Here is a 27481-nt window from a genome sequence, read left to right on the forward strand (position 1 = left end):
TGATTTGGAACATGTCAGGTTAATAAAAGGTGTGAGCTCCAGCAATTATTCTGATTACATGCTTTTGTGCAATAAACACTCTTTTACTCAAAGATGAGTTACCCCAGAATATGATGTCATAGGAAAGCAGAGAATGAAAATAGGTGTGGTAAGCTAATTTACTGAGATGTATATCGCCAAAATTTGCAATGACCCTAATAGCATAAGTAGCTGAACTTAAATGTTTCAGCAGATCTTCAGTGTGTTTTTTCCAGTTCAACCCCTCATCAATGCATACACCTAGAAATTTTGAATATTCTACCTTAGCTACCGATTTCCGATCGAAGTCGGTATTTATTAATGGTGTCATTCCATTTACTGTGTGGAACTGTATATACTGTGTTTTGTCAAAGTTTAATGAGAGCCCATTTGCAGAGAACCACTTAATGATTTTCTGAAAAACATTGTTTACAATTTCATCAGTTAATTCTTGTCTGTTGGGTGTGATAGCTATACTTGTATCATCGGCAAAAAGTACCAGCTTTGCATCTTCGTGAATATAGAATGGCAAGTCGTTAATATCTATTAAGAACAGCAGAGGACCCAAGACCGAACCTTGCTGCACCCCATTCTTGATTGTTCCCCAGTTTGAGAAATCACCAGTTTTTTGCATGTTATGTGAACTGCTTATTTCAACTTTCTGCACTCCTCCAGTTAGGTTTGATTTAAACCATTTGAGCGTTGTCACATTCATACCATAGTACTTGAGCTTATCTAGAAGTATTCCATGATTTACACAATCAAAAACCATTGAGAGATCACAAAAAAATCCCAACAGGTGACTTCCGGTTACTCAAAGCATTTAATATTTCATTAGTGAAAGTATATATAGCATTTTCCGTTGAAAAACCTTTCTGGGAACAAAACTGACATTTTGTTAAAACTTAATTTTTCCATAGGTGTGCAGCTACTGTACAATACATTACTTTTTTCAAGAATTTTGGATAAGGCAGTCAGAAGAGAGATTGGGCGGTAGTTGTTGACATCAGACGTATCCCCATTTTTATGCAGTGGTTTAACGATGGCATACTTCAGTCTATCTGGGAAAATACCCTGCTTCAGAGAGCTATTACGTAAGTGGCTAAGAATCCCATTTATCTCTTGGGAACAAGCTTTTATTATCCTGATGGAAATGCCATCAATTCCATGTGAGCTTTTATTCTTGAGAGAGTTTATCATCTTCCTAATTTCAGAAGGAGAGGTGGGTGGAATTTCAATTGTATCAAATTGTGTGGATAAGGCCTCTTCCATTAACTGCCTTGCTTCTTCTAATGAACATTTAGATCCTATTTTCTCTACAACATTTAAAAAATGATTATTCAAAATGTTTTCAACTTCCGGCTTGTTGTTTGTCAAGTTTCCATTCGCTTTGATGGTAATGCCGTCATCCTGTACTCTTGGTTGACCTGTCTCCCTTGTAATAATATTACAAATTGTTTTGATTTTGTTGTCAGAGGTATTAATCTCAGACATGATGCACGTGCTTCTGGACTTTTTTAAAAACTTTTTTAACGTAGCACAGTAGTTTCTATAATATTTGGCTGTTTCTGGGTTATTACTCTTTCTTGTTGTTAGATACAGTTCCCTTTTGTGGTTACAAAATATTTTTATTCCTTTAATAAGCGGTTTTTTTTTTTTTTTTTTGCATGGTTTCTTATAATTAGATTTAACTGCTTTCTTGGGGAAACAAGTCTTCAAATTCTCTTACAAGTGTATCATGAAATAAGCTATATTTTAAATTAGCATCGGGTTCCTTGTACACCTCATTCCAGTCTACCTGCTGAAGATTTTCCCTGAAATTTCCAATTGTTGAGTCATTAATTGAACACACAACTTTGGAGGGTCGTTTTGAATTACTGAATGGAGCTATGTCATATACTGAAACTAGCTGAGCACCATGATCAGAAAGGCCATTCTCAACAGGACAAGAATTTATGTTTTTAAACTTATCTTGGTCTACAAAAGTGTTATCTATCAATGTGCTGCTGTCCTTTACTACCCGAGTAGGAAAATTAATGACACATGTCAAATTGAAAGAACCAAGCAAGACTTCCAGGTCACTCTTCCTATTACACTCTTTCAGTGAATCAAAGCAAATAATAATTTGCTATCTGACTGATAGCACAACAAGGCATCCAAGTTTTCCAGGAATAAATTAAAGTTTCCTGAAGGGGACCTATATACTGTTACAATTATAAAAGAGCCCTCCTTCAGTTTAAGTTCACAGGCACGTGCTTCTATATGTTGCTGTACACAAAACTTTTTTGTATCTAAGCTTTTTACACAGTGATAACTTTTGACCTATATGGCAATTCCTCTCACCTTATTCTCTCTACTCATAAGTGCAGCTAGTTTATAACCACTGCTATTTACCTTTTCCATATCAGAGACAACGTGATGTTCAGACAGGCATAGTATCTCTATTACATTATCAGATTCAATGTCATCTAAACGAACCAGTAGCTCATCTACTTTATTCTTCAATCTCGGAATATTTTGGTGAAAAATGGTAACATTGTTTTTTACTTTACTTTTGTGAGAATCCACTTTTTTCTTTAATCCACCAATATTTTGGGTAAATATGGTAACATTATTATTTACTTTACTGTTGTGAGAATCTTGTGAGTTTTGGACCTCTTTAGCACCTGCCTGCCTGAACTTCTCGTTGAACACTGATTTTAGTCTAAAACAGAGGTACATCCATGAGTACTAGTGTCCACCCTTATGGATTTCACTAACAACCCTGCCTGTTTACCCTTCCCTTTCCTACTGAGGTGTAGGCCACACCTTCTGGAATCCCCCCTATCAACAGCCTCAACAGGAACCAATCCAATGCCTGACAGAGTGACCACCCTATGCAACTGATCCAACTCCATATTTACCCTCCTGACAGAGCGGTTCAACTGGGGCTGATCATGCCACACGAAAGCAGGCACCAGCCCAACACTGGTATGGGTCGTTGCAGAAGCTATATTCACCAGGTCAACACTCAGTACTGTACCCCAAGCATTACTCTCACGTCCATTATACACTATGTCATAATAAAACAAACAACAAAGATAATAGTACAAGATGTGAGGGCTATGAGAGGTGCAGAGTGTGGATCAGACCATTTTCTGTTATGTCTAAGCTATTATTCAAGTTTATCAAAGACACAGAAATTCAAGTCACAAAACCTTGACTGTAGTTCTACCCATTTCTTGTACCAGCAAAGGCTAGCAGAAAAACTTGCTGCCGTTGAAGGAACCTCTGCAGATGAGATGTACGAGAATGGTTTAAGAAGCCATCCATAACGTAGCTTATGAATCACTGGTAAAAAAAAAAAAAGAAATCCAAAAGAGTAATAGGATATGTGATGAGTGGTGGAACCACTCGGTCCGAGAGAAGGTAGAAAGTAAGAAGAAAGCTTATAATAAATCGTTTAACTCAAGATCAGAATGATTGACAGGAATACAGAGTGGAGAAAAGATGCACAGAAAACAATAATTAAGGCAAAAAACGAAGCCTGGCAGGAAACTGGTGATGAGAGAGAAAAAAGCATGGGTAATACAAGAGCAAATAAAGCTTGGAAGGTATTAAAAAGAATGAGAACACAGAATAAAGATAAAGCAGATATAAACGTCATTGGCATGCAGGAATGAGTGAACACTATCAAGGATTACTAATTCACTGAGAACCCACCAGACATTGAAATTAGTAATGAAAATATACCACCGATAACTACGTAGGAAGTCCAAAATGCAATTAATGCCATGAAAAACAGAAAGTCACCAGGCCCAGGATTAATTATATAGAACTGGTTAAAGCAACAACATCAAAACTCTTTGAGATATTGGCAGTGATTTTTGACAAATGCCTTAGAGGTGACGAAGCCCCACAGGAGTGGAAAAAGGTAATAATTACATCAATATTTAAGAAAGGCAACAGGAGAAATTGTGCAAACTATTGTGGTATTAGTGTGATGCCATCCATGGTGAGTCTATGGCCATATCCTAAAAGAAGAGGATAGAAGAAGAAATAACTGAATCTGAAGAACAAAATGGATTCAGATTGGGTCACTGTGCTGATGGAGTATTTACCCTCAAAAACCTAGTGGAGAAAAGGACAGCAAGGGGCCTTACGACCCAATTTGTCTTTGCAGACCTCCAGAAAGGTTATGAGACAGTTCTACAGAACAAGCTAAGGACAAGTCTAATTGATAATGGTGTGTCACTGAGCTATGTGAAAGCTGTCGGACTCCTCTACCAAGGTTGCACGGCAATGGTAAAAGTGAGAAATCAACTATCTCAAGAGTTTGGGGTGACAAAGGGACTACGCCAGGGATGCACAATCACACCTACACTCTAAGATCTACCTACAGAAGGCACTAACATCCTGGAAAAGGAAATGCAGAGGAATGGGTATCCCCATAGACGATGATATCTTGTTCACTTTATTTTTTGCTTACGACCAAGTGTTAGTAGCTGGAGACTAGGAAGATGCAAATTACATGTTCCGCAAATTAAGAGAAGAATATGAAAAATGAGGTCTTGTCATAAACGTATCTAAAACAGAATATCTGAAAGTGGGAGAAAATGCTGTTAATGACTTACAACTCGGTACCGATACTGTTGAAGGGTGTCATAATTTTATGTACCTGGGAGTGACACTGTCGTTCAATGGTACAAGTATGGACGATATAAACAATAAAATTGGCCAGGGCAAGTGAGCCATAAAACAACTAAATGGTATTCTCTGGAACAAAAACATAATGTGCAGAATAAAACATACCATCTACCACACAATTATAGAAAGTATCACAACATATGGTGCAGAGTTGTGGGAACTAACTCAGAGGCAGGAAGATCGCCTGCTGGCTGTCGAGATGGATTTCTGGAGACGGAGTTGTAGATATTCCAGGCTTGATCATATTAGAAATGATAGGATCAGAGAGGTTATGAATGTCAAAAGCACAATCCAAGACCACATAGAGAGGAAGCGCCTACTCTGGTATGGTCACTTACAGCGAATGTCAAACACAAGATGGCCAAAATGTGAATGGCAATGGACTCCATATCAAAGAAATATGATAGACCTCAAAGTCATATAAGGAATAGTCAAATGAAAGCAAGACAGAAGTAAGTATACTGTTTATTATTTCAAAAGTAATCGTCAAAACTGTTAATAAATTTGTCCCATTGAGAGACAAGATGGTCAACGTCTTCAGGGGAAAATGTCAGTGGTTGCCTGCAGAACAATGGCTGTACCTAGGCCTGCACCTCTTCATATAAAGCAAACTGATAGCCATGAATGTGTTTCTTTGGGGCTCAGAAAATATAGAAATCACATTTGAAGAGATTTTGACTGTATGGAGGATGTGTAAGGGCTTCCCAGCAAACGTTCTGCAACATTGTCAAAACCAACCTTTGTAATATGGGGGCAGGCATTATCCTGCAACAGAATGATGTTGTGCATCAACATTCCTGGCTGTCTGGATTTGATGGCATGCTTCAAATTCTGCAAAGTTGCCACATACTGTTTTGCATTAATTGTGGCACCATGTATTAGAAAGTATATGAACAGTGTGTTCTTACAATGAAAGGAAAAGGTAATCATGACTTTCCAGGAGCCAGCATGCACGGCTTTGGAATTTTTCGTTGGGTGGTTAATCCATGTGCTTCCCTTGTCAGCTCTGATAGTTGCTCTCCAGCTCAATATCCTGATGCCTTGTTTCATCTCCTGTGACAATAAGGGACAGGAAAATATATTCTTCATTACGATAAACGTTTCTGGTGCTGCAGAAATGTCGACATTCTGTCCAACTTCTGTTCTTCTGTCATGCTATGGGGAACCTATTACGAACAGATTTTCCAGAACTTCAGAAGCTCTGTCACGATGGTGTGAGCAGTACCATAACTGATGTCTAACATGTGCCAAATGTCATCTGCTGTCAGTCATTTCTGACAGCAGCATCCACCACAGGAGCAGGAACGACAGAAGGGGGTAATGACCCACTGAGCATGTCCTGGCTGACTGCTATAGCTCAACGGCATTATTCTAAGCAAATACACATGCACATGACATACTATACATGTCATGCACAGCACAAATGCAAGTATCAGTTTCACTTCCTGACAATCATTCCACAGTCAAAAGCCACACTACATCTCACTGTTCCTCTTTCCCAACCTCCACAGTGAAGTCAGCTGTGGACACGATTCACTGACCTTGCGCTGAGCACGGCAAATGGCACAGTGGTGAATGTGCTCCCTGCCGCCGTTGGATAAGCAGCTGCAGCAGCAAGTCGTATACTCCTAGCTCACTCATTTGTTACATAGTTTAATTCTTAATTTCTTTGCGTGTTTTTGGTACTTGCATTGTTTAATTCATAAATTTCGGGCGTATTATAGTATTTGAGAGTTGTAGCATCGCGTTTTAGTACCTGAATAGTGTAAATTCGCGTAGTCGTCTGTCAACTGTTTTTGTTTTGAACGGCCAGTGTCGGTTGGTCACAGTCAGTGTGCTCCCTGCCGCCGTTGGATAAGCAGCTGCAGCAGCAAGTCGTATACTCCTAGCTCACTCATTTGTTACATAGTTTAATTCTTAATTTCTTTGCGTGTTTTTGGTACTTGCATTGTTTAATTCATAAATTTCGGGCGTATTATAGTATTTGAGAGTTGTAGCATCACGTTTTAGTACTCGAATAGTGTTAAATCGCGTAGTCTCCTTCCGCCGCCGAGCAGTGTGTCAGCAGTGCACAAGTGGCAGCATTACTGCATTTACTAGGCAATCTTGTATTTTAATAACCGCTTCAATTTTGTGTCGTTTTGTTTGCGCTCTCTGTAGATTAGTTCAGACGTTCTTTGCACAGTTTTTAGCATGGATAGGGACTGCAACTGCTGTGTTCGGATGCAGGCTGAGTTGGCATCCCTTCGCTCCCAGCTTCAGGCAGTGTTGGCTTCGGTCACACAGCTTGAGGCTGTTGCCAATGGGCATCACTGTGGGGGTCCGGATGGGGGTTTGTCGGGGACGGCCAGCTCGTCCCACGCATCCCCCGATCGGACTACGACTGTGGTTGCCCGGGATACTGCCCGCATTGAGGCTGATCCCTCACCTGTGGTAGAGTGGGAGGTCGTCTCAAGGTGTGGCAGGGGGCGAAAGACATTCCGGAGGGCTGAACGGAAGGCCTCTCCAGTTTGTCTGACGAACCGGTTTCAGGCTCTGTCTCAGGCTGATACTGATCTTCAGCCTGACATGGCTGCTTGTCCTGTTCCAGAGGTTGCCCCTCAGTCTGCAAGATCCGGGCAGTCGCAGAGGGTGGGCTTACTGGTAGTTGGGAGCTCCAACGTCAGGCGCGTAATGGGGCCCCTTAGGGATATGGCAGCAAGGGAGGGGAAGAAAACCAAAGTGCACTCCGTGTGCATACCGGGGGGAGTCATTCCAGATGTGGAAAGGGTCCTTCCGGATGCCATGAAGGGTACAGGGTGCACCCATCTGCAGGTGGTCGCTCATGTCGGCACCAATGATGTGTGTCGCTATGGATCGGAGGAAATCCTCTCTGGCTTCCGGCGGCTATCTGATTTGGTGAAGACTGCCAGTCTCGCTAGCGGGATGAAAGCAGAGCTCACCATCTGCAGCATCGTCGACAGGACTGACTGCGGACCTTTGGTACAGAGCCGAGTGGAGGGTCTGAATCAGAGGTTGAGACGGTTCTGCGACCATGTGGGCTGCAGATTCCTCGACTTGCGCCATAGGGTGGTGGGGTTTCGGGTTCCGCTGGATAGGTCAGGAGTCCACTACACGCAACAAGCGGCTACACGGGTAGCAGGGGTTGTGTGGCGTGGGCTGGGCGGTTTTTTAGGTTAGATGGCCTCGGGCAAGTGCAGAAAGGGCAACAGCCTCAACGGGTGCGGGGCAAAGTCAGGACATGCGGGGACCAAGCAGCAATCGGTATTGTAATTGTAAACTGTCGAAGCTGCATTGGTAAAGTACCGGAACTTCAAGCGCTGATAGAAAGCACCGAAGCTGAAATCGTTATAGGTACAGAAAGCTGGCTGAAGCCAGAGATAAATTCTGCCGAAATTTTTACAAAGGCACAGACGGTGTTTAGAAAGGATAGATTGCATGCAACCGGTGGCGGAGTGTTCGTCGCTGTTAGTAGTAGTTTATCCTGTAGTGAAGTAGAAGTGGATAGTTCCTGTGAATTATTATGGGTGGAGGTTACACTCAACAACCGAGCAAGGTTAATAATTGGCTCCTTTTACCGACCCCCCGACTCAGCAGCATTAGTGGCAGAACAACTGAGAGAAAATTTGGAATACATTTCACATAAATTTTCTCAGCATGTTATGGTCTTAGGTGGAGATTTCAATTTACCAGATATAGACTGGGACACTCAGATGTTTAGGACGGGTGGTAGGGACAGAGCATCGAGTGACATTATACTGAGTGCACTATCCGAAAATTACCTCGAGCAATTAAACAGAGAACCGACTCGTGGAGATAACATCTTGGACCTACTGATAACAAACAGACCCGAACTTTTCGACTCTGTAAGTGCAGAACAGGGAATCAGTGATCATAAGGCCGTTGCAGCATCCCTGAATATGGAAGTTAATAGGAATATAAAAAAAGGGAGGAAGGTTTATCTGTTTAGCAAGAGTAATAGAAGGCAGATTTCAGACTACCTAACAGATCAAAACGAAAATTTCTGTTCCGACACTGACAATGTTGAGTGTTTATGGAAAAAGTTCAAGGCAACCGTTAAATGCGTTTTAGACAGGTACGTGCCGAGCAAAACTGTGAGGGACGGGAAAAACCCACCGTGGTACAACAACAAAGTTAGGAAATTACTGCGAAAGCAAAGAGAGCTTCACTCCAAGTTTAAACGCAGCCAAAACCTCTCAGACAAACAGAAGCTAAACGATGTCAAAGTTAGCGTAAGGAGGGCTATGCGTGAAGCGTTCAGTGAATTCGAAAGTAAAATACTAGGTACCGACTTGACAGAAAATCCTAGGAAGTTCTGGTCTTACGTTAAATCAGTAAGTGGCTCGAAACATCATGTCCAGACACTCTGGGATGATGATGGCATTGAAACAGAGGATGACAAGCGTAAAGCTGAAATACTAAACACCTTTTTCCAAAGCTGTTTCACAGAGGAAGACCGCACTGCAGTTCCTTCTCTAAATCCTCGCACCAACGAAAAAATGGCTGACATTGAAATAAGTGTCCAAGGAATAGAAAAGCAACTGGAATCACTCAACAGAGGAAAGTCCACTGGACCTGACGGGATACCAATTCGATTCTACACAGAGTACGCGAAAGAACTTGCCCCCCTTCTAACAGCCGTGTACCGCAAGTCTCTAGAGGAACAGAAGGTTCCAAATGATTGGAAAAGAGCACAGGTAGTCCCAGTCTTCAAGAAGGGTCGTCGAGCAGATGCGCAAAACTATAGACCTATCTCTCTGACGTCGATCTGTTGTAGAATTTTAGAACATGTCTTTTGCTCGAGTATCATGTCGTTTTTGGAAACTCAGAATCTACTATGTAGGAATCAACATGGATTCCGGAAACAGCGATCGTGTGAAACCCAACTCGCATTATTTGTTCATGAAACCCAGAAAATATTAGATACAGGCTCCCAGGTAGATGCCATTTTCCTTGACTTCCGGAAGGCGTTCGATACAGTTCCGCACTGTCGTCTGATAAACAAAGTAAGAGCCTACGGAATATCAGACCAGCTGTGTGGCTGGATTGAAGAGTTTTTAGCAAACAGAACACAGCATGTTGTTCTCAATGGAGAGACATCTACAGACGTTAAAGTAACCTCTGGCGTGCCACAGGGGAGTGTTATGGGACCATTGCTTTTCACAATATATGTAAATGACCTAGTAGATAGTGTCGGAAGTTCCATGCGGCTTTTCGCGGATGATGCTGTAGTATACAGAGAAGTTGCAGCATTAGAAAATTGTAGCGAAATGCAGGAAGATCTGCAGCGGATAGGCACTTGGTGCAGGGAGTGGCAACTGACCCTTAACATAGACAAATGTAATGTATTGCGAATACATAGAAAGAAGGATCCTTTATTGTATGATTATATGATAGCGGAACAAACACTGGTAGCAGTTACTTCTGTAAAATATCTGGGAGTATGCGTGCGGAACGATTTGAAGTGGAATGATCATATAAAATTAATTGTTGGTAAGGCGGGTACCAGGTTGAGATTCATTGGGAGAGTCCTTAGAAAATGTAGTCCATCAACAAAGGAGGTGGCTTACAAAACACTCGTTCGACCTATACTTGAGTATTGCTCATCAGTGTGGGATCCGTACCAGATCGGGTTGACGGAGGAGATAGAGAAGATCCAAAGAAGAGCGGCGCGTTTCGTCACAGGGTTATTTGGTAACCGTGATAGCGTTACGGAGATGTTTAACAAACTCAAGTGGCAGACTCTGCAAGAGAGGCGCTCTGCATCGCGGTGTAGCTTGCTCGCCAGGTTTCGAGAGGGTGCGTTTCTGGATGAGGTACCGAATATATTGCTTCCCCCTACTTATACCTCCCGAGGAGATCACGAATGTAAAATTAGAGAGATTAGAGCGCGCACAGAGGCTTTCAGACAGTCGTTCTTCCCGCGAACCATACGCGACTGGAACAGGAAAGGGAGATAATGACAGTGGCACGTAAAGTGCCCTCCGCCACACACCGTTGGGTGGCTTGCGGAGTATAAATGTAGATGTAGATGTAGATGTAGATGTTTGTGTAGTTTCTTCCTGATTCCCAAGAGAAGACACTTCTGTGGACACCTACCTGTGTCATCAACATCTGTGCGATGCTCATTATATAGTCTGCCTCATTTTCATTTGAGTGACAGTTCCTAACAGACATCCTGCCACATTTACTGGAACATTATCTCACTGGACATAACGGGAATTCTTGTAGAACCAAAATGACAATGTCCTGCCAATTCCGCACAGATAATTACACATCTCCTTAACAGACATTTGGAGGTTACTGGATCAGCCATTTGGAAGCCACAAGACATCCTGAACACACACAAAACATAACACCTCTAGACTTTTATCTGTAGGAAAAATCAAAACACTGTCAACAAGGAAACATGGATGACTCTTTAAGACATGAAATACCTCACAACGCAGGCCTGTACTGTATTAAGTCCAGATGAAATTCAATGTGCAGTACTGTTTGTTCAAAACTGTTTTACAGCAATGTAACAATGGTGAATGCTGACATTTTAGCACCTGATATGGCAGTCATAATAATGAACATACAAACCATCCGTAAATTGTGTGTCTGATTACAACTGGTACAGCAGGGCTGAAATGTGTGGTATTTCTTCTCCAGACAGGACAACAGTTGTCTTCAAAGGCTCTTCCCTTTGTAAAAACACTCCCATTAAAAAGTAATTTTTGAGAACATTTAAAAATGTGCTGTCTTAATCTGGCGGCTATAAACAATAAAAATTACTTGCACGTCAGAAAATTCACCACATCATCTGCTCTAACTTAGCAAAACCCACATCTCGATATATTTACTCTTTCTGCATATCAGATCAGAAAACTTTTGTATCCCTCAACTGTACATATTACTATAGTAATTGTTTTACAAAACCTTAAGTTCCCAGGTGTTAAGTTTAGCACAATAAAATATGCTTCAGGTTCTTTTTACGAATGAAATTATTGTTTTCTGTTGCATATACAGTAATTAATAGCATAAAATGTGTATATTTTATAATAAGTGTAGTGATTGAACATTAATGTATCACAACTTGAATGGACATTACTTTCTAATTAGTTATACGTTGGGAGTGAGCGAGTGGCTTTGTCATCTCATTATCTTCAAAGATCTGACAGTCTAATAATGTTATACATAGAAACATTTCACTTCCATAGGACATGCCTGAACAATTATGTACAATCAACACCAAAAGCAAATGACAATGGAAATTTGTTATAGTTTTTATGAAGTTATATTCGCCAGATTACTGCAAAAGCACCATATATATTCTAAACAAATATATGATTAAAAGTACTATTCACAGAATATTAGTTTTAATGTAACAATATTATGAAATGTTACTTTTCCTTTTTTCAGTTGAAGAGGAAGGCTGGAGGTACTGGTTGTAGAGGAACTTACCCAGAGAGGTTAAGGGAGATGCCATTAATTGCCAAACAACTAAAGTCAAATACTTCAGATAAAATATTTACACAAAATGCAAACAAAACACATGCAACACAAAATTAACCTTCCACCACAGTTGCGCCGCCGGTCAGTGTACTGCCCTAAGCTTAAATAGATCCAAATACTTAGGAAACTGGTATATGGACAACAATAAATGAAGAAACCACAGTAAGTGTTTTTTCTTAAATGTTAGTTATTATGGAACAAGTTTACTTCCAATGACCACAAACTTTTGTGAACCTAAGCTGCTTCAATCACTGCACTCACTATTTTATAAAAATGAGTACCCCCATGGACACAGTCTATGTAAAAGAGCAGGACACGCTATTACTCAGAACAGACGTAAGTGTGAGTCTTAATCTTTTTCATAATTTGGAAGCATTCAGGTCAACAAAGTGCTACTGAGGACACATTGATCCATTCACTCTGCAGTGACACCAAAGGAACCCATTACAGACTAGTTGATGCAAACAGTATTGACTCCTTTGTACAACGACCCCAAAATTCATTTCAAGGCTGTAGAAATTACATGGGACGTCAACACATGGATAAACCACAGGTCTTTCCAACCCTAAGTACAGTGTCTTATAGACTATGCTCAAAACAAATGAGAAATTTTACTTAGCAGCTACAATCATTACAGTGGTTTGGAACAAGCCCGTATATCTTAAGAACAACAAAATATTCAGTTTCAACTGAAGATATGTCAACCAGGTAATATAAGTAACAGAATAATCAATGAGATTTTTTTGTCAGGATCTAGCAGCTTACTGATTTCAAGTTCATTAGAGATGGAGAACAGTCTAAAAACTGCAGGAAAGCAGCCACATCACCACACGAGTAAATGTCCAAGCATTGTCTATAATAGCTGAAGATAATCTGTTAAGTCCTGGTCAGGATAAGCAAACCTGGGTTAGCACTGTTGGGCTGGGCTAGCACTTGGATGGGTGACTACTCAGTCTGCCGAGTGCTGTTGGCAAGTGGGGTGCACTCAGCCCTTGTGAGGCAAACTGAGGAGCTACTTCAACTGGCTCTGGTCTTGTAAACTGACATATGGCAGGAGAGTGGTATGCTGACCACATTCACATGCCCCTCCCTGTCCGCATCCAGTGACGCCTGTGGGCTGAAGATGACACAGTAGCTGGTCTGTACCGTTGGGCCTTCATGCCCTGTGCCTTTTTTTTTTTAGAAAAGCAATGTATTGATAATTTTTTTGTGCTGATATTATTAGGACACTCTGCATTAAATAAACAATACTATATTTGTCATACAATATCAATTCCTTCAGATGATACACACTGAAATGCATGCAACATGCCTCTGCAAAACTGCAATTGTAACAGAACTTTACATGCTATACTGAAGAGAGAAAATTTTATGATCACCTGCTCAATAGGGTTGGTCCACCTTATGAACACAATACAGCAGCGACTGTTTGGGCATGGATTCATAGGCTTGGTAGGCTTCCAGAAGTAAGTGGTGTCAGATGTCTACGCACAGCTCATGCAAGCCATGTAAATTATGCCCTGTGGTTTGTGGGCATGGAGATTGAACTCAATAACATACCCGATGTCTTCCATCCCCTCCGTGCATGCTACCTGTCCTGGTTTGTGAGCTTAATTTCCTGGTATCATGCTAATTTCCACACAATGATTGTTGCACGCTGGAATCTTAAGAGGGTTGCCATGGTAGCACTCATGTGACAAAAAGAATCTCTCCTTTGCCCGTGTGAACTAAATAGGCAGTTTGCATATGCTCAGCAGAATGCGTACTCCAGAAGTTTCATGTGTGTTTTGACATTTTTCTAATTAATGTTAAAATCACAATGTTATGGAATATCTATATGGCTGAGACCAGTCATTCCAGGTACACTTAATGACCTCCTTGTAATGTCGGCACTAACTGATTTCATCACTATCAATCAGGAAAACCAGTGGAGAGGTGGTTTGACCAATTCCTTCATAATGTAGTGGAAAAACAATTTTCCACAGCAGCAAGAAAAGTGGGAATTGTCAAATGGCTCATGCTGTGCAGAAGTCAAATATAGAACAGAAGTGGTTGTTTTCACACTTGTGTGGTGTGTTGATGTAAAGGCAGCGTAATAGTCAAGAAGAGAACTTTAAAGTTATGACAGTGCTTTCTTTTGAAATACTTTTCAACAGTGTGCAGATGCCAGGTTACTTCTCCTTTAATTGGTTTTATCTTTAGTTTTTTTCCAGTAATTTAAATACATGTGATCTTCACTGTTGATCAATATAATGTAATTGATAGGTGTATTTTCATTTTCAATATAATACTAAAAAGTAATTGCAAACAATGAACATAGGGTACTTCAAAAATAAACAAGCAGAAACTAATATAAAAACTGGCAAAAAGAGGCAACAAATAAAATCAAAGTTTGCAGAAAGTAATACTGAAGTTGTCAAAAATTAATACCGAAATTGGCTATAAAATAAAACGATTTTATATGTCCCTAATTATAACTAAAAAGAGTCACTTTTAAAACATTTCATATGTTTGTATGACAATATGATTACTGTAAAGTAAAAAGAATTTAAGCAGCAAAAGGATAGATTTCATACAACTTTTCTTTTTATTAGTATTATCAGCACAAGAAGAAGGAAAAAAAGCGTCATAAAGTAGATGTAGGAAGCAAAGAGAAAGTGCTTGAGATATCAGTTGTTAAAAACGTTATCTTGATCACACAGATGGAGGAGGAGGGGGTCATAAGGGAATACTATTCCCCCACTTCACAGAGAATAGGCCACAATTTGTCCAGGTTCCTGGAGAAATTTTCACTGTTACCATGATGAGCACTTGCAAACCACATCTGCATATCATGTGTTTTAAAATCATGGAATGGTCAGTTACCAATTAACAAACTTTTAACTTTACTTTTGCTTTTGTTCTGTAAGATTGCTCAGTTTTTGCAGATTTTACTTTCATAGCACAAAATGATTACATACGATCAATGCTTTTCAAATATCAGAATGCTACAATACTTCGATTAAATTCAATGCACAAAGAATGAAATAAAACTGAAAAGCTCTATTCCTGAGCACAGAGGGGAAAAAGAAACTCTCATCAAATATCTGCTGTGAATAAGCCCAGTCACCAAAGAACTTGCAGCAATGCACAACATGCACGCATTTGCGAAGAGCTTTCAGTATAAAAAGTGTAAGAAACTCATCATCCCTGCACAGAGCAAAGAACACAATATAAGACCACATGCCAAAAGCATAATGTAATGGCACAGTAAAAGAGACAAAACAGAAACAATGTCCAAGCACTGCCCATTTGAGCAAGAGGCAAGCCTTTCATTCCTGTTGGACTATGCAATATTTCATTGCAGTCAATTACTTCAGGCTAGGAAGTAAAGCGAAGATACTGAAAAGAAACCCAGCTCACAGTGAAACAAACTGTCTCGCATATAAAGACAGACACAAAGGCTATCAAGAGATACAGCAATTGTTGAAAATTTTTGACTGACAGTTTCTTAAAATCACAATTCCAACATAACACAACTGATTACCAGTTCCAACCGTTAGGGGCCATCTTCAGACCTAAAATATACAAAACACAGTGACTTTGCAATTTCTGTCCTTTTTTCCATACTTGTTGATCTGAAAAATGATCCCTAATGGCCAAAACTCTTAATCAGCCACATTGCATTGCAATTTTGATGGTATGAACTAATCACTGTCACTAACTTTTCACCCATAACTATTTTCACGACAGAAAAAATTTGACTTATCACCACCCTCTTAGACCAACGTCAATCAACACGGCGAGACCCTGTGGTGGCGGCGTACCTGTGCTGTCAGTCGCAGCTGGCTATCTGAGGATGCGGCACACACAGTGGCAGGTGCAGGCATCATGCAGTCCACACCAGGAGGTGTTACCTTAGTTGCCAGCAGGCTCTTGATGAGGGAGGAGCTGCTTGTACTGGGCGTATTACTGGCCTGCTGTTGTGTTTGCTGTTGTTGCACTGGCTGCTGCTGTTGCTGTTGTTGTTGTTGCTGCTGCTGCTGCTGCGGCTGCTGTTGGAGTTGCTGCGGCTGCTGCTGTTGAACAGAAGTGCTGACAGCACCTCCACTTCTAGTGTTGGAGCCAGTGAAGCCCTGGCTCACGTGTGGGTGTGACCACACATTTGCCATCACATAATGGTAACCAAACAATCTAACTACGGGAAGAGGCAGGGGCTGGGACAGTCAGAGAGTATTTTTGAAGAAATAACTTTCCTGCACATACCATTTCAATATTTTACACAATCTCGTGTAGTTATGATAATTACAGACCTAACATTCTATCATCAACCAGCTTAAATACAGTCATATGATTTCACACCAGAACTGTGTTACAACACAGTATGAACAGATTGCAAATGTTGTCCATACCACCATTTCCATGTGGTTAAAGTATGATGTCTACTATGAAAAGCGATCGAGTAAAGACGTCACCTTTAATATAATTAGTAATTTGCCTATTTCTTTGGCCTACTGGACTTTGACAGAATAATTCAATTATAGGATTGTGTTCCACCTGTTTCAGTAAAACACAAATTATTCTTACACCAGGCTTCTTGCGATGTGAGAGTTTTTTACCCAACAACTATACTGAAATTAACACTACAGTCAATGAAGGAGAGAAATCTGAATGTTAGATAACAATGATAAAGAGAGATTTATCCAGCAGCCTTACATAATTCTAAATACCATAACCATGAGAATAATAAATTTACAAGGAGACTGAGCATGAGACCAATACTTTACATCAGTAGGTGAAATTCTACATGCTGTACGAGTAATCTGTGTCAAACTGTATCACTAACAAATTAACAACTGTGTCTACCAACAGAACTGATAATATAGTCTCCTGAAAGTAAGAACTGACCACCCATTGTGTCTCCCTATAATTTTGTAGTTTTCCGAGTGAATTTTATTTTTGATTCTGATACTAAGTTTCTCTTCCTACTTTCAACTAGCTTTCCTTTTACACTGAAAGTTGCTTGAAAATCTATCCTTACCTTTATCATGATAAATTAAAAATGGAAAGAAATAATGGAATGCTGTGCCATGAATAACATTTGCAATCAATAAATGAATCAGTGAGATGTCTTCAATAAAGATGAATGAGGATATTACTACACTGCCAACTCCTTCAACAATGTGCCAGTTTGAGAGAGAAAATAGTCTGTAAAACCACAAAAATCATACTGAACCAGCCCGAGTTTCCACAAATTTTCTATTTATTTATATCTTCTTTGTTTATGTATTTTTACTTTGTTAAGTGCAGGCAAGTTGTTATAGAATTGTAATGTATACTAATGTAAAATCTAAGCATGCATAAGCCTTAAGGGAAAGGGAAAAAAATGTTTCGCAACAGCAATAAAATAAAAATTGGAGTAAGGGTAACCACTTATTGCACAATTGAGCACTGAGTGGTCTACACACACATAAATAAAATTTAAATTGTAGCAAGCTTTTGGAAAATGTCCTTCCTCAGTGCTATCTGATTAATACAGAGGAAAGAAACTGAAAGCTCTGGACCAATTTCAATTGGTATATGCATTTGTCGGCCATTCAGTGCCTGAACTTTTGGTTTCACTCCTTCGTCTATTTGTATTCCATTTAGGACTTTCTAGTTTCATAGTTGGGTTTGTGTATCTAAAAAGATCAGGTCAGGGTAATATCTTTGATATAGAAATAAGTTCCACAGAACACAAACTGGCAAAAATTAAGTGGCTAATTCGTCAGAATTTGGTCTGAAAGTGATATTTGATATTGTATCCAGTAATGAAAGGGACAGAAAAACCAACAACTGCCCTCAGATTCAAATTTCATTTTCAAAAGAGTTTGTAACTGTAAATATTGGGAGTGCAATTTATGGACTGTTAATATGACAGATCCCCTAGCTGAGCTTAAGAGAGCAGTACACACAAAGAAAAAAGATGGAAAGAAGAGAGAGAACAAGAAAGTTCCAAATGTGCACAAAAGCAATACAAAATAAGGCACACTATAAACAAAACTTGTACAAACATCTACACAAAGCAAATTCACAAAGCCAACGATACCACAAAGATATATATATTTGAAAAAAAATATCAACTTCACTAGGTAATACAAAACTCACTAATGATCTACAAGTTCATAATCTGAAAGTCTACATCTACATGCAAGCTTAGACCTACCTGACTCTTGGCATCTCCCTTGGAAGCTTCCCTGGGTTTTGGTGGAGCACTTAGCTGTGCTTTGAGGATAGGTGATGACGGGGATGGGGCATCCAGTGCCAATGACTCTGGGGATCGTACTGAAGCTGCAGGAGAGATAGAAGGTGATGGTGCCAGAACAGGTCGAGTTGGGACAGGCGATGGTGAGGAAACAGTAGGAGGTGGCGTCTGACAGGGAGCAGGCGAACCCACTGCAACAGCTACCAGTGGTGGAGTCTCTGTGCGGGGAGATGAAGTAATAGGTGTTGCTGTAGGAGAACACGTGTTGGCGCGCACCTTGATGCCCTCGTAAAAGGCCAACGCATTGTACTGTGCATCTGCGAGGACAGTCGATGTTCCTGGTGCACGTTGTAAATTTGGACCCACTGCACCACCAAATACGGACCTACGGAAAGATTATTTTTCAGTTGGCAATTCTGTAACATGTACTTCCAATTAAAAGGTATAATAAGAACATCATGATCATACACAATGGTGATACTCTGCAAACATAAATTTATTTCATGGGTGAATTTTTCATTCTGTGGCTGTGCAGGCACTGTTATGATACTTCTGACAGAAGAACTGCTTGCCTGATGAGAATTGAGCCTGGGCCCTTGGAATGTAAAGATAATTCTCTCTCTCTCTCTCTCTCTCTCTCTCTCTCTCTCTCTCTCTAACCAGCCACAGTAAAAGATAGTAAACTGAAGCTTAGTCAAATTGCATGAATTTCTTTTCCACGTATTATCAGTTTAGCACAATGTGTGGAATGAACTCTGGCTACAATCATACATCAATGAAAATTGAGCAATAACTTGAACTTGTGCCTCAGTTACATGGTTTATTGGTACACAATTTAGATCAATATAGTATCTGAGAAAGGCAAACACACATAGTATTCTAGTCTTTTAGTCTTTCTTCATGCTAGATGTTAACAAACCTAAACAAAGATCTTTCCCATTTGACTGAGTTTAGAAAAGTGCAGATGGATTTAATTTCAAGGTTTTAAATTTTATTCATAGTTTTTGTTTACCCAACGTATGTAAACAAAATATGACAAACAATCATAAACCAAATTTATAACATTGTGCCAAGCTTCACAACTACAAGAGGGAGAGGCAAAGGGAAGGAAGGGGAGATGGAGGTAAGAGAGAGAGGGAGGGAGGGAGGAAAAGAGAGAGAGAGAGAGAGAGAGAGAGAGAGAGAGAGAGAGAGAGAACATCATCAGCACGACATATTTTTAATACACTGCAGTTACTTTTTGTTTTCAACTTTTAGTTACACTTATTTCTCTCAATAGAGAAAAAGGGCAGCATAAATAATAAGCTTGCAGCTAAAACTACCTACAATGGTTCACTTTTAAGTTTCCAACAAATACTTACCGAACACAACGAGGAAAGTGTAGGGGAGCTATGACGCCACGTCGACCAACTCTTGCACAAGCTGTAAGATACTGTTTATAGAGTTCAGCCTGTTCTATGCGGTAAGTGACTGGTGCAGTCTCAAAAGTGGCACGTAGCCATGCCAGAGCAAACTGTTCATTTTCCTGGACTGCTTGCTGTGTTGTATGCTGCTGGTGAGGGGCATTTGGTTGCTGCTGCTGCTGCACACTGTAATGCTGTTGCTGCTGAAGTTGTTGCTGAGGTTGATGCTGAAGATGGTGCTGGTGCTGTGAATGCTGCTGATGTAGTTGTTGTTGTTGCTGCTGCTGCTGCTGCTGCTGTTGTTGTTGTTGATGCTGATGCTGCTGCTGATGCTGCTGCTGCTGCTGCTGCTGCAACTGGTGATGATGTGGCTGTGCTTGCTGCTGATGGTGGTGGTGATGGTGGTGTTGCTGTTGTTGTTGGTGTTGTTGTTGTTGTTGCTGCTGCTGCTGCTGTTGTTGTTGTGAGATGACTGTTGGCGCAAGTGTGACAGTAGGATGTGGTGGAGGTGGAGGCAGGTTTGCCTGGGACGTCATGAGTATTCCTGCAAAGGCACATCAAGGACACAGTTATTAGCAACAACAAAAAAACTTGTCTATGCAGGTAGGCCTATTCTGAAGTGCATTCAAATAGCACATATTACAATTTGTCCATAACGTGACGAGTTTACTGATGTTACAAGAAATGCAGGAAAACGGCACTAGTTGAAAGATATTCATTTATCTATGAGTGCTGCCAATGTTAAGCTGCCCCTAGAAGTGATAATTATTACTGTACAAATTCTTTTGGGTAATGGTGTCAGCAATGCAGCAAGTAGCCAATGTTGCCTTTTCCTAACCACTCCTCTCCTCTCAACAGTTCTAATGCAGGGAAAGTCATGCTTCAAACACTTCTGACAGTCAATGCACAAATCCTCAACTTGACATGGACAAACTGTATATAATTAATTCATTGACTGATAGAAAATAGCAATAAAACTAACATAGCACGCCAATCAAATGTAAATGATACACAATTTGCTTTCACTTACAGAGAAAAAAGTCTTACAAATAGGAAAGTGTTTTCAGAACAACTGCTAAGAAATACTTTACAAATGATAATCAACTACAGAAAGTGTCATTGCTACATGAATGGGTGTTTCACCCAATATTAGCAAAACCATATATGAAACATTTTGTAGATCTCCTGCTGGCATTTCTTAATGAAATTTGAGAAGTTTTGGGAGATCTTCCCAGGGCCAATGAACCATTTCCTGTAATAACTTTTGTACAAAAATCAAGCAAAAAGGAAATTAATTAAAATTTAGCCCCATATCCAGTAAGTTTCTCAAAATTAATAACTTTAATTTTGGTACATAGAATGTAAATAGACTCACTATGCTGTGTTGGTGTTGGCGACGGCCTGTGTGGTGTAGAGGTTAGTGATGGGCCCAAAGAATGCTGCTGCTGCTGCTGCTGCTGCTGCAAGGGTGTGCTGGAATGGCTGGTTGATGCTACAGATACAGATGGAGAAGCAGTACTCTGAGCAGCTGTTGTTGTTGACCCTTGTGCTCCGACACCCGAAGTTGAAGGTGCAATTCCAGAATGTGTATTTGAGACAGTTTCAACTAGCCTCATTAAAATGCATGCCTTTGGGCCATAGCTTTGTGCCTGAAGCAAGAACATCCTTCATTTAATCAAGGTGTTTTTTAAGATTTCTGTAATTATGTTTTACAAATTCTATAACACAACCACTGTCATGAAACAAATCTGTGCACAGCGGCACTTTAATATGATTAACATTCCATAAGCAAATGAATCTAACTTGGCTGCTGTCTTTGACAAAAAGAATACAAGAGGTGCTTTTGTTTTTACTGTTTTAGCTACTCAGTATAGTGGCTTTATGTTGCTAGATAGGAATGTAGAAAAGCAGAGTTATAGGATGGCATGTATTAAACAATAACACCACATCCTCAAGGTCGCACTTGCACAAAAAGTCAAGGAAGTGATCATATGGTGTCCTACTAAGAGCAATGAGAGAACAATGAGCAATAGTTTTCCTGCACACACTGTATTTATAATTATTTCATTTGTGCGAATTGCTACTTGAACAATTCAAAATGCAACATACCTCAACAGTGATGAGAGATACCAAAGTATCAACTGCTCCATGAACTCTGACAATACAATTGCATGCACGCTCTCCAAGTGATGACAAAGAGTAGAGGCACTCAAGGGTGTATATCAGCAGCATAATGTCTTGTAATGTAAGGAATGAGCAAATTTGATCATAAACCTATGAAGAAGCAAAAATATGATTATAAACAAACAAATGGTACAACACACAAACACCTTTCAACAGCTTTGAAATAAACACAATAAGATACTACCATGCAAAGTGAAGAATATTACATCCAAGTTTTATCAGTAAAACAGACGCTCAGTGTATTCAGCCAGCACAGTGTAGCAAACGTACGTGTGTGTGTGTGTGTGTGTGTGTGTGTGTGTGTGTGTGTGTGTGTGTTCATAATTTTTTTTCAGTATCACGTGCCTGTCAACGGCTCAACACCTCCAATACTCAGCGAGTTGTTGCCTTTATCTTAAATCATCTAGTCTACATCAAGATTGATCCAACTTGTCATTGGCTGCAGGTAACCTATATATTAAATACAAGAACTGTAACACCTATATATTAAATACAAGAACTGAAACACCTATATATTAAATACAAGAACTGAAACACCTATATATTAAATACAAGAACTGAAACAAGAACACAGATGCATACTGCTTTAAAAACATAGCAAATATGGTGTAACAACCAAATAACGATGGGGGCAGACTCTTCCACTTACTGTTTTCTTCCCTTGCTCTTGTAATTTGCACTCTTCTTTCTCCACCCTTCATTTTAGTTCTTTTATAGCTCTGTGTATATTACCACACTGCCCACCACAACTCCGAGTCAAGCTCTATACTGGGGGTGATTAACTCGCCTCTGTAAAAGTTCACAGTTACTACTGATTCCCAGTGAGTATCATGGACCAATCTCCTTGTCAGAATGTGGAGTGATTTGTCCCTCCTATTATTCTTTCTACCACTTTTGTAAAACAATTCTATATATTTCACTCCATTTATTAGAATTTCAGTAGCTGACACAAAGGTAATATTCTTGTACTTCTCTCATACAATTAAACTGCAGCTTTTGAAAAGAAAAAATAACAACCACACTTACGTTAAGAGACTGTTATTGTTAGAATGAAAATTTGTCAATATTATATTCTGTGTCCCAAAGCACACGGCTCTGTTTTAGGCTATAACAATAAATTTAAAAAGGAATGTTTAATCATTGCAACAAAAGGAGGAGTCATTACACTAAATCAAGTTGTTTAATCACACATAAAAACCTCCCATGAAACATTTTTGGTTAACAATAAACAATTCCGCTCCTTAAATACATTTTTTCTTTTTTCCATTATGTACGTAATACATATGCTATTGTTATGTAAAACGACGACTTTCTCATTCCATTCATATAATTCTATTGGTCTCCAAGTAACTTCTTGATGTCTAACAACACAATAATTAGTTTACCTAAAAACAATTTAAATAAATGGATATCTAGAACTTTCAGTGCATGCAGTACACATGGAGTTGAGATTTTCAATGAGCCAATAGCAAGCGGTTTATATTATACCTCAGTTGAAAACCTTCACACTCCTCATACTAGTACACATTTTATTTTTCCCAAAAGAACTCCTACTTAAAAAGTTATTTGCAATTAAAGTTTCCACCTCCCTGACAACAGTCCTATTATTTTAGCCTTTAAGCATGTGTAATTCCAGGAACTAATATCATTATTTTATTTTAATTTATTTATTTTGAGCTAATCTTTCTGACCTAGAAAATATCTTCAGTTATCAAAATAATGCATTAATTTCCTCTCAGATTTCATGAAGCTTGTTAAGGACCTGTAGAAGTATACATTGCAGTTACAACATAGTTCCTATTGTTTTGTTAATTTTCTCATTATACAACCATAAGTTGACTCATTATTTTGCCCACTGAAATATTGTACCCTCCAAATTTGCTATATTGTATGTCAATAACCAGTGTGCTTCTCCATATTTTGTAATTTAGTCTTACACTTGCTATAAATGTGAGTAATGGACAATGCCACAGACAGTCTAAGCTTAGCAAGCATCACATTAACATCTCTGCTTCAGAGTCAGCACCTGATAGCTAACCTGTGAAGATCTTTCTATCAAAGTTGGCTAAATAGTTAACACTTATATGTTGGTCAGTGACAGTTTAAATGTCTTTGTGGAGGTTCTTTGAGTCTGTCCTCACTCTGACACCCACTTGCTAACATCCACATGTATATGTCTCATTAAATGACATCAACTATTTCATTAATAGTATACAGCTAATCAATGATTAAAAGATATTCATTTCTTTGTCAAGTAACTACGAATAAAACATAACTTTACATACAGTAATAACCAGTAGCAAAGAGTGAAAGTACCAAAATTACGGTGCTATTGTCAAAATACTAAGTGGTGTAGTGAAATTACTGACATGCAATTAATGTACGGTACAAATTCTTATAGATAAGCTCATTATCAAGAATTGTGAATGATAATAAATGTGCACAAGTTAAATAACGCATTGCATACACCTACTGGCTTCTGACAAATGAGCTTGGTTCATTCTACTCTTATTTCATTGTTAGAATTGTTTACCATTAAAGTTATGAAAAGGATAAATTGCTACTCACCAAACAGCGGAAGCATCAAGTTGCAGACAGGCATGATGGAAAGACTGCTGAATATGTAAGCTTTTGGCCATACAGCTTCATTCAGAAGTAGAAAATGCACACATATTCAAATAAGCAACAACTCTAATATGCATGACCACTGTCTGTGGCTGCAATGGTCCAAGTGTGAGAGAGTTGAGAGAATTTGTTTTCTATTTACGAAGAAGGCCTTTTAGCTGGAAGCTTAAATGTTCAGCAGTCTTTTCGTCATGACTGTCTGTGACTCAATGCCTCCTCTACGCAGAGAGTAGCAATCTATCCTTGTCATTCCATCCCCAAATTTTAATTGTTAAATCAAACATTAAAGTACATACAAATATGGAGGTGGGTTCACTGTTGGCAACCAAACGTAGATATAGTTTCATTATACAGTTTATGCTTATGAGTGGAGACAGAACTGTATTAACAGGTAAGTTCGTGAAGTAGCACGACATTGCAATCACATACTGGTTGAAAGTGGTTCGAATTCCCTCCTGGCCATCCAAATTTAAGTTTTGCACAATTTCCTCAAATTTCATCCAGTGAATGAAGGAATGGTTCCCTTGAAAGAGGTATAGCAAATTTTCTTCTCCATCCTCTTCCAATCTGAGCTTGTACTCCATCTGTAATGTCCTTGTTGCTGATGGAACACTAAACCCTATTCTTCCTACATTTTTTTAACTGTATTAATATTTGTTGCATTTTTTGATATTAATATGTACAACAACAGAATTCCTACTTTTGGCAATGTTTCTACTCTCTACAATACGGTAGATTCCCATCAATGTTCTCAATCTTACAAAGATGACATGTGAAACTGTCGTAGAACTCACATAACTGTTGTATATCTGTAATATGCTGATCAAACAATGGAAACTCCAGGTAGGAATATCAACAATGCAGGAAAAAACAGATTGCACATACGGTAAAGAACCGGCCCAAGATGTTGGAGTTGGTGAATGTGTGTGAATGAGGTGTGCTTGCTTGTATGTGTAAATGGTGTGTGTTTGCCTTCTAATAATGGAAACTGTAGCCAAAAGCTTTATGAAAGTGTCTTCTAATGGTGCCTGTCTGCAACTTGTGTCTTCTTTACGGTAAGTAGCAATCTGTCTTTTCCTACATTGTTGTAATTTACTGATTAATTTCTTGTACATTCATGTAAATGGTGTCAGTATTTTGATAATATGAGATTATTACAAAACAAGGCAAATAGTTCTCAAACATTCGGGAACCTGTGTTTAAGGTAAATGTATGTGTGTCCAACTGCCAGAGCACCTTTCCAGCCTAATGAAACAACATGCTGAAACAAAGCCCATGAAAACTAATGAATTGTTTGTTGCAATAAATGAGGGAAGAAATACTTTAAGCAAACAGTGTTGAAAGCCAATTATATTTAGTAAATCCTAAATTTCAACTTTAAGCATGGAATAAAAGCTAACACACACAATGAAATTTGTATGAAAATGAATATCAAATGGTCTGAAAGTAAAACTACTAAAAAATTAACAACTTCATGTGAGAACATCTGTCTAACAATAAAATGGGAATATACAGCCTGGCTCTACAAATCTTAAATTGAATGATCATTAGTGGTTTCAACAGTTTTACAGACTGTGCAAATAGTTCAGGAAATTACAGAGTTTTGGAACAGAAGATTTCAAAGTTTATTTCAAGGAAACATGTAGATTAGATATGATTAATTACTAGTGAAACAGGACGTCTGGAGCTGACATGAAGACAAAGCTTGCCTATATCCCATCACTGCCACCATTTACAATGCTGATCAGACTGGTTTCAAGGAAGACTGTGTGCAAATCGCTACGCTGCAATTTTGAGGTGGGAAATAATTGGAATTAGAGTTGAATCAATTAATTCTATTAGCCACTGACTGACAGAGCTCTGTGGATGTGTATTAAATTACATGAAGAAATACAGCAAACAATAACTTTATTCATAGTTTTATTTATACCAATATATGTTTTAGGTTTTCACCTATTTTTAATTGGCACAATACATTTATATCTTCATCACTGCAACATTTCTGTGGACTGCAATGTCAACACTGCAGTTGCCTTTCCTCCTGAAAGTAGAAGCTGTTTTTAATGAGCATACACAATTGTCACTTCACTGACGCAGCAGCAGGGCATTTGCCGTAAGGCCTTGTGCTGTACCAGTGAAGTTAAAAATATAAATGCGAAAAAAGAGTAACTATTTACATAAAAAAGGGAGCTGCAGTGTTCAAAATGCAGTCAAAATTAATGTTGCACTGATGAAAATATCAATGTATTACATTAGTTGAAACTACGTGAAAGCTCAGAACACATGTTGGCATAAATTAAGCTGTATAAAAAGTGGCTGGCTGCTATATTTCTTCAAGTTATTTAATCCACTGGGAAAGAGCTCAAACCCCATTATCAAGGATAAATTAATGTAAATAAAAAGTATGAGAATTATTCCTTCAGAACAAATAATCAGATACAAGGAAAGGATTAAAAAGCTATGTAAAATGGAGTGCGGAAAACATGCACAGCAGAAGACCTTGATTAATATACACACAGTGGATTCTAGAAGTTATTGCTTCATTAAGTATCATGGCTTGAGGAGAACATTCGAAAAAGTAAATGTGTGTTACTTTGCATTGATTTACTAACAAAATGTTTCATAAAAGGAATGTAAGGAGTACGAAGAGTTCCCCCCCCCCCCCCCCCTATTCAGTTTTCACTAATTTAATTCTTACACCGCTGTGCAAGTCAAAGTCATCCATCTGTCACGAGCACAATCCAAAATTGAGTATTTGACAATTTTCTACAAACAATACACAACTATTCCAACATGACACCAGTACCACTTATTGTCTTCTTTC

At 39.1% G+C, this 27481-nt stretch overlaps 1 protein-coding gene across 9 annotated transcripts in view; it reads right to left on the minus strand.

Annotated features, from left to right (window-relative positions):
• The window catches only part of LOC126095132 (AT-rich interactive domain-containing protein 2), a 313112-nt gene that overhangs the window by 83666 nt on the left and 201965 nt on the right, over positions 1 to 27481 (minus strand). For 5 of the 9 annotated variants that reach the window (XM_049909846.1, XM_049909844.1, XM_049909845.1 and 2 more), the window contains exons 8-12: positions 21958 to 22122; positions 21224 to 21497; positions 19807 to 20392; positions 18407 to 18830; positions 16029 to 16280 (exon numbers count right to left, since the gene is read on the minus strand). In XM_049909846.1, the coding sequence (XP_049765803.1) occupies positions 16029 to 16280; positions 18407 to 18830; positions 19807 to 20392; positions 21224 to 21497; positions 21958 to 22122 (1701 nt within the window). The remainder of the gene's footprint in view (positions 1 to 16028; positions 16281 to 18406; positions 18831 to 19806; positions 20393 to 21223; positions 21498 to 21957; positions 22123 to 27481) is intronic. The other 4 variants (XM_049909849.1, XM_049909843.1, XM_049909850.1 and 1 more) reach the window with 4 other exon arrangements.

Source organism: Schistocerca cancellata, chromosome 8, assembly GCF_023864275.1.
Source record: "Schistocerca cancellata isolate TAMUIC-IGC-003103 chromosome 8, iqSchCanc2.1, whole genome shotgun sequence".
NCBI classification, from domain to species: Eukaryota; Metazoa; Arthropoda; class Insecta; order Orthoptera; family Acrididae; genus Schistocerca; species Schistocerca cancellata.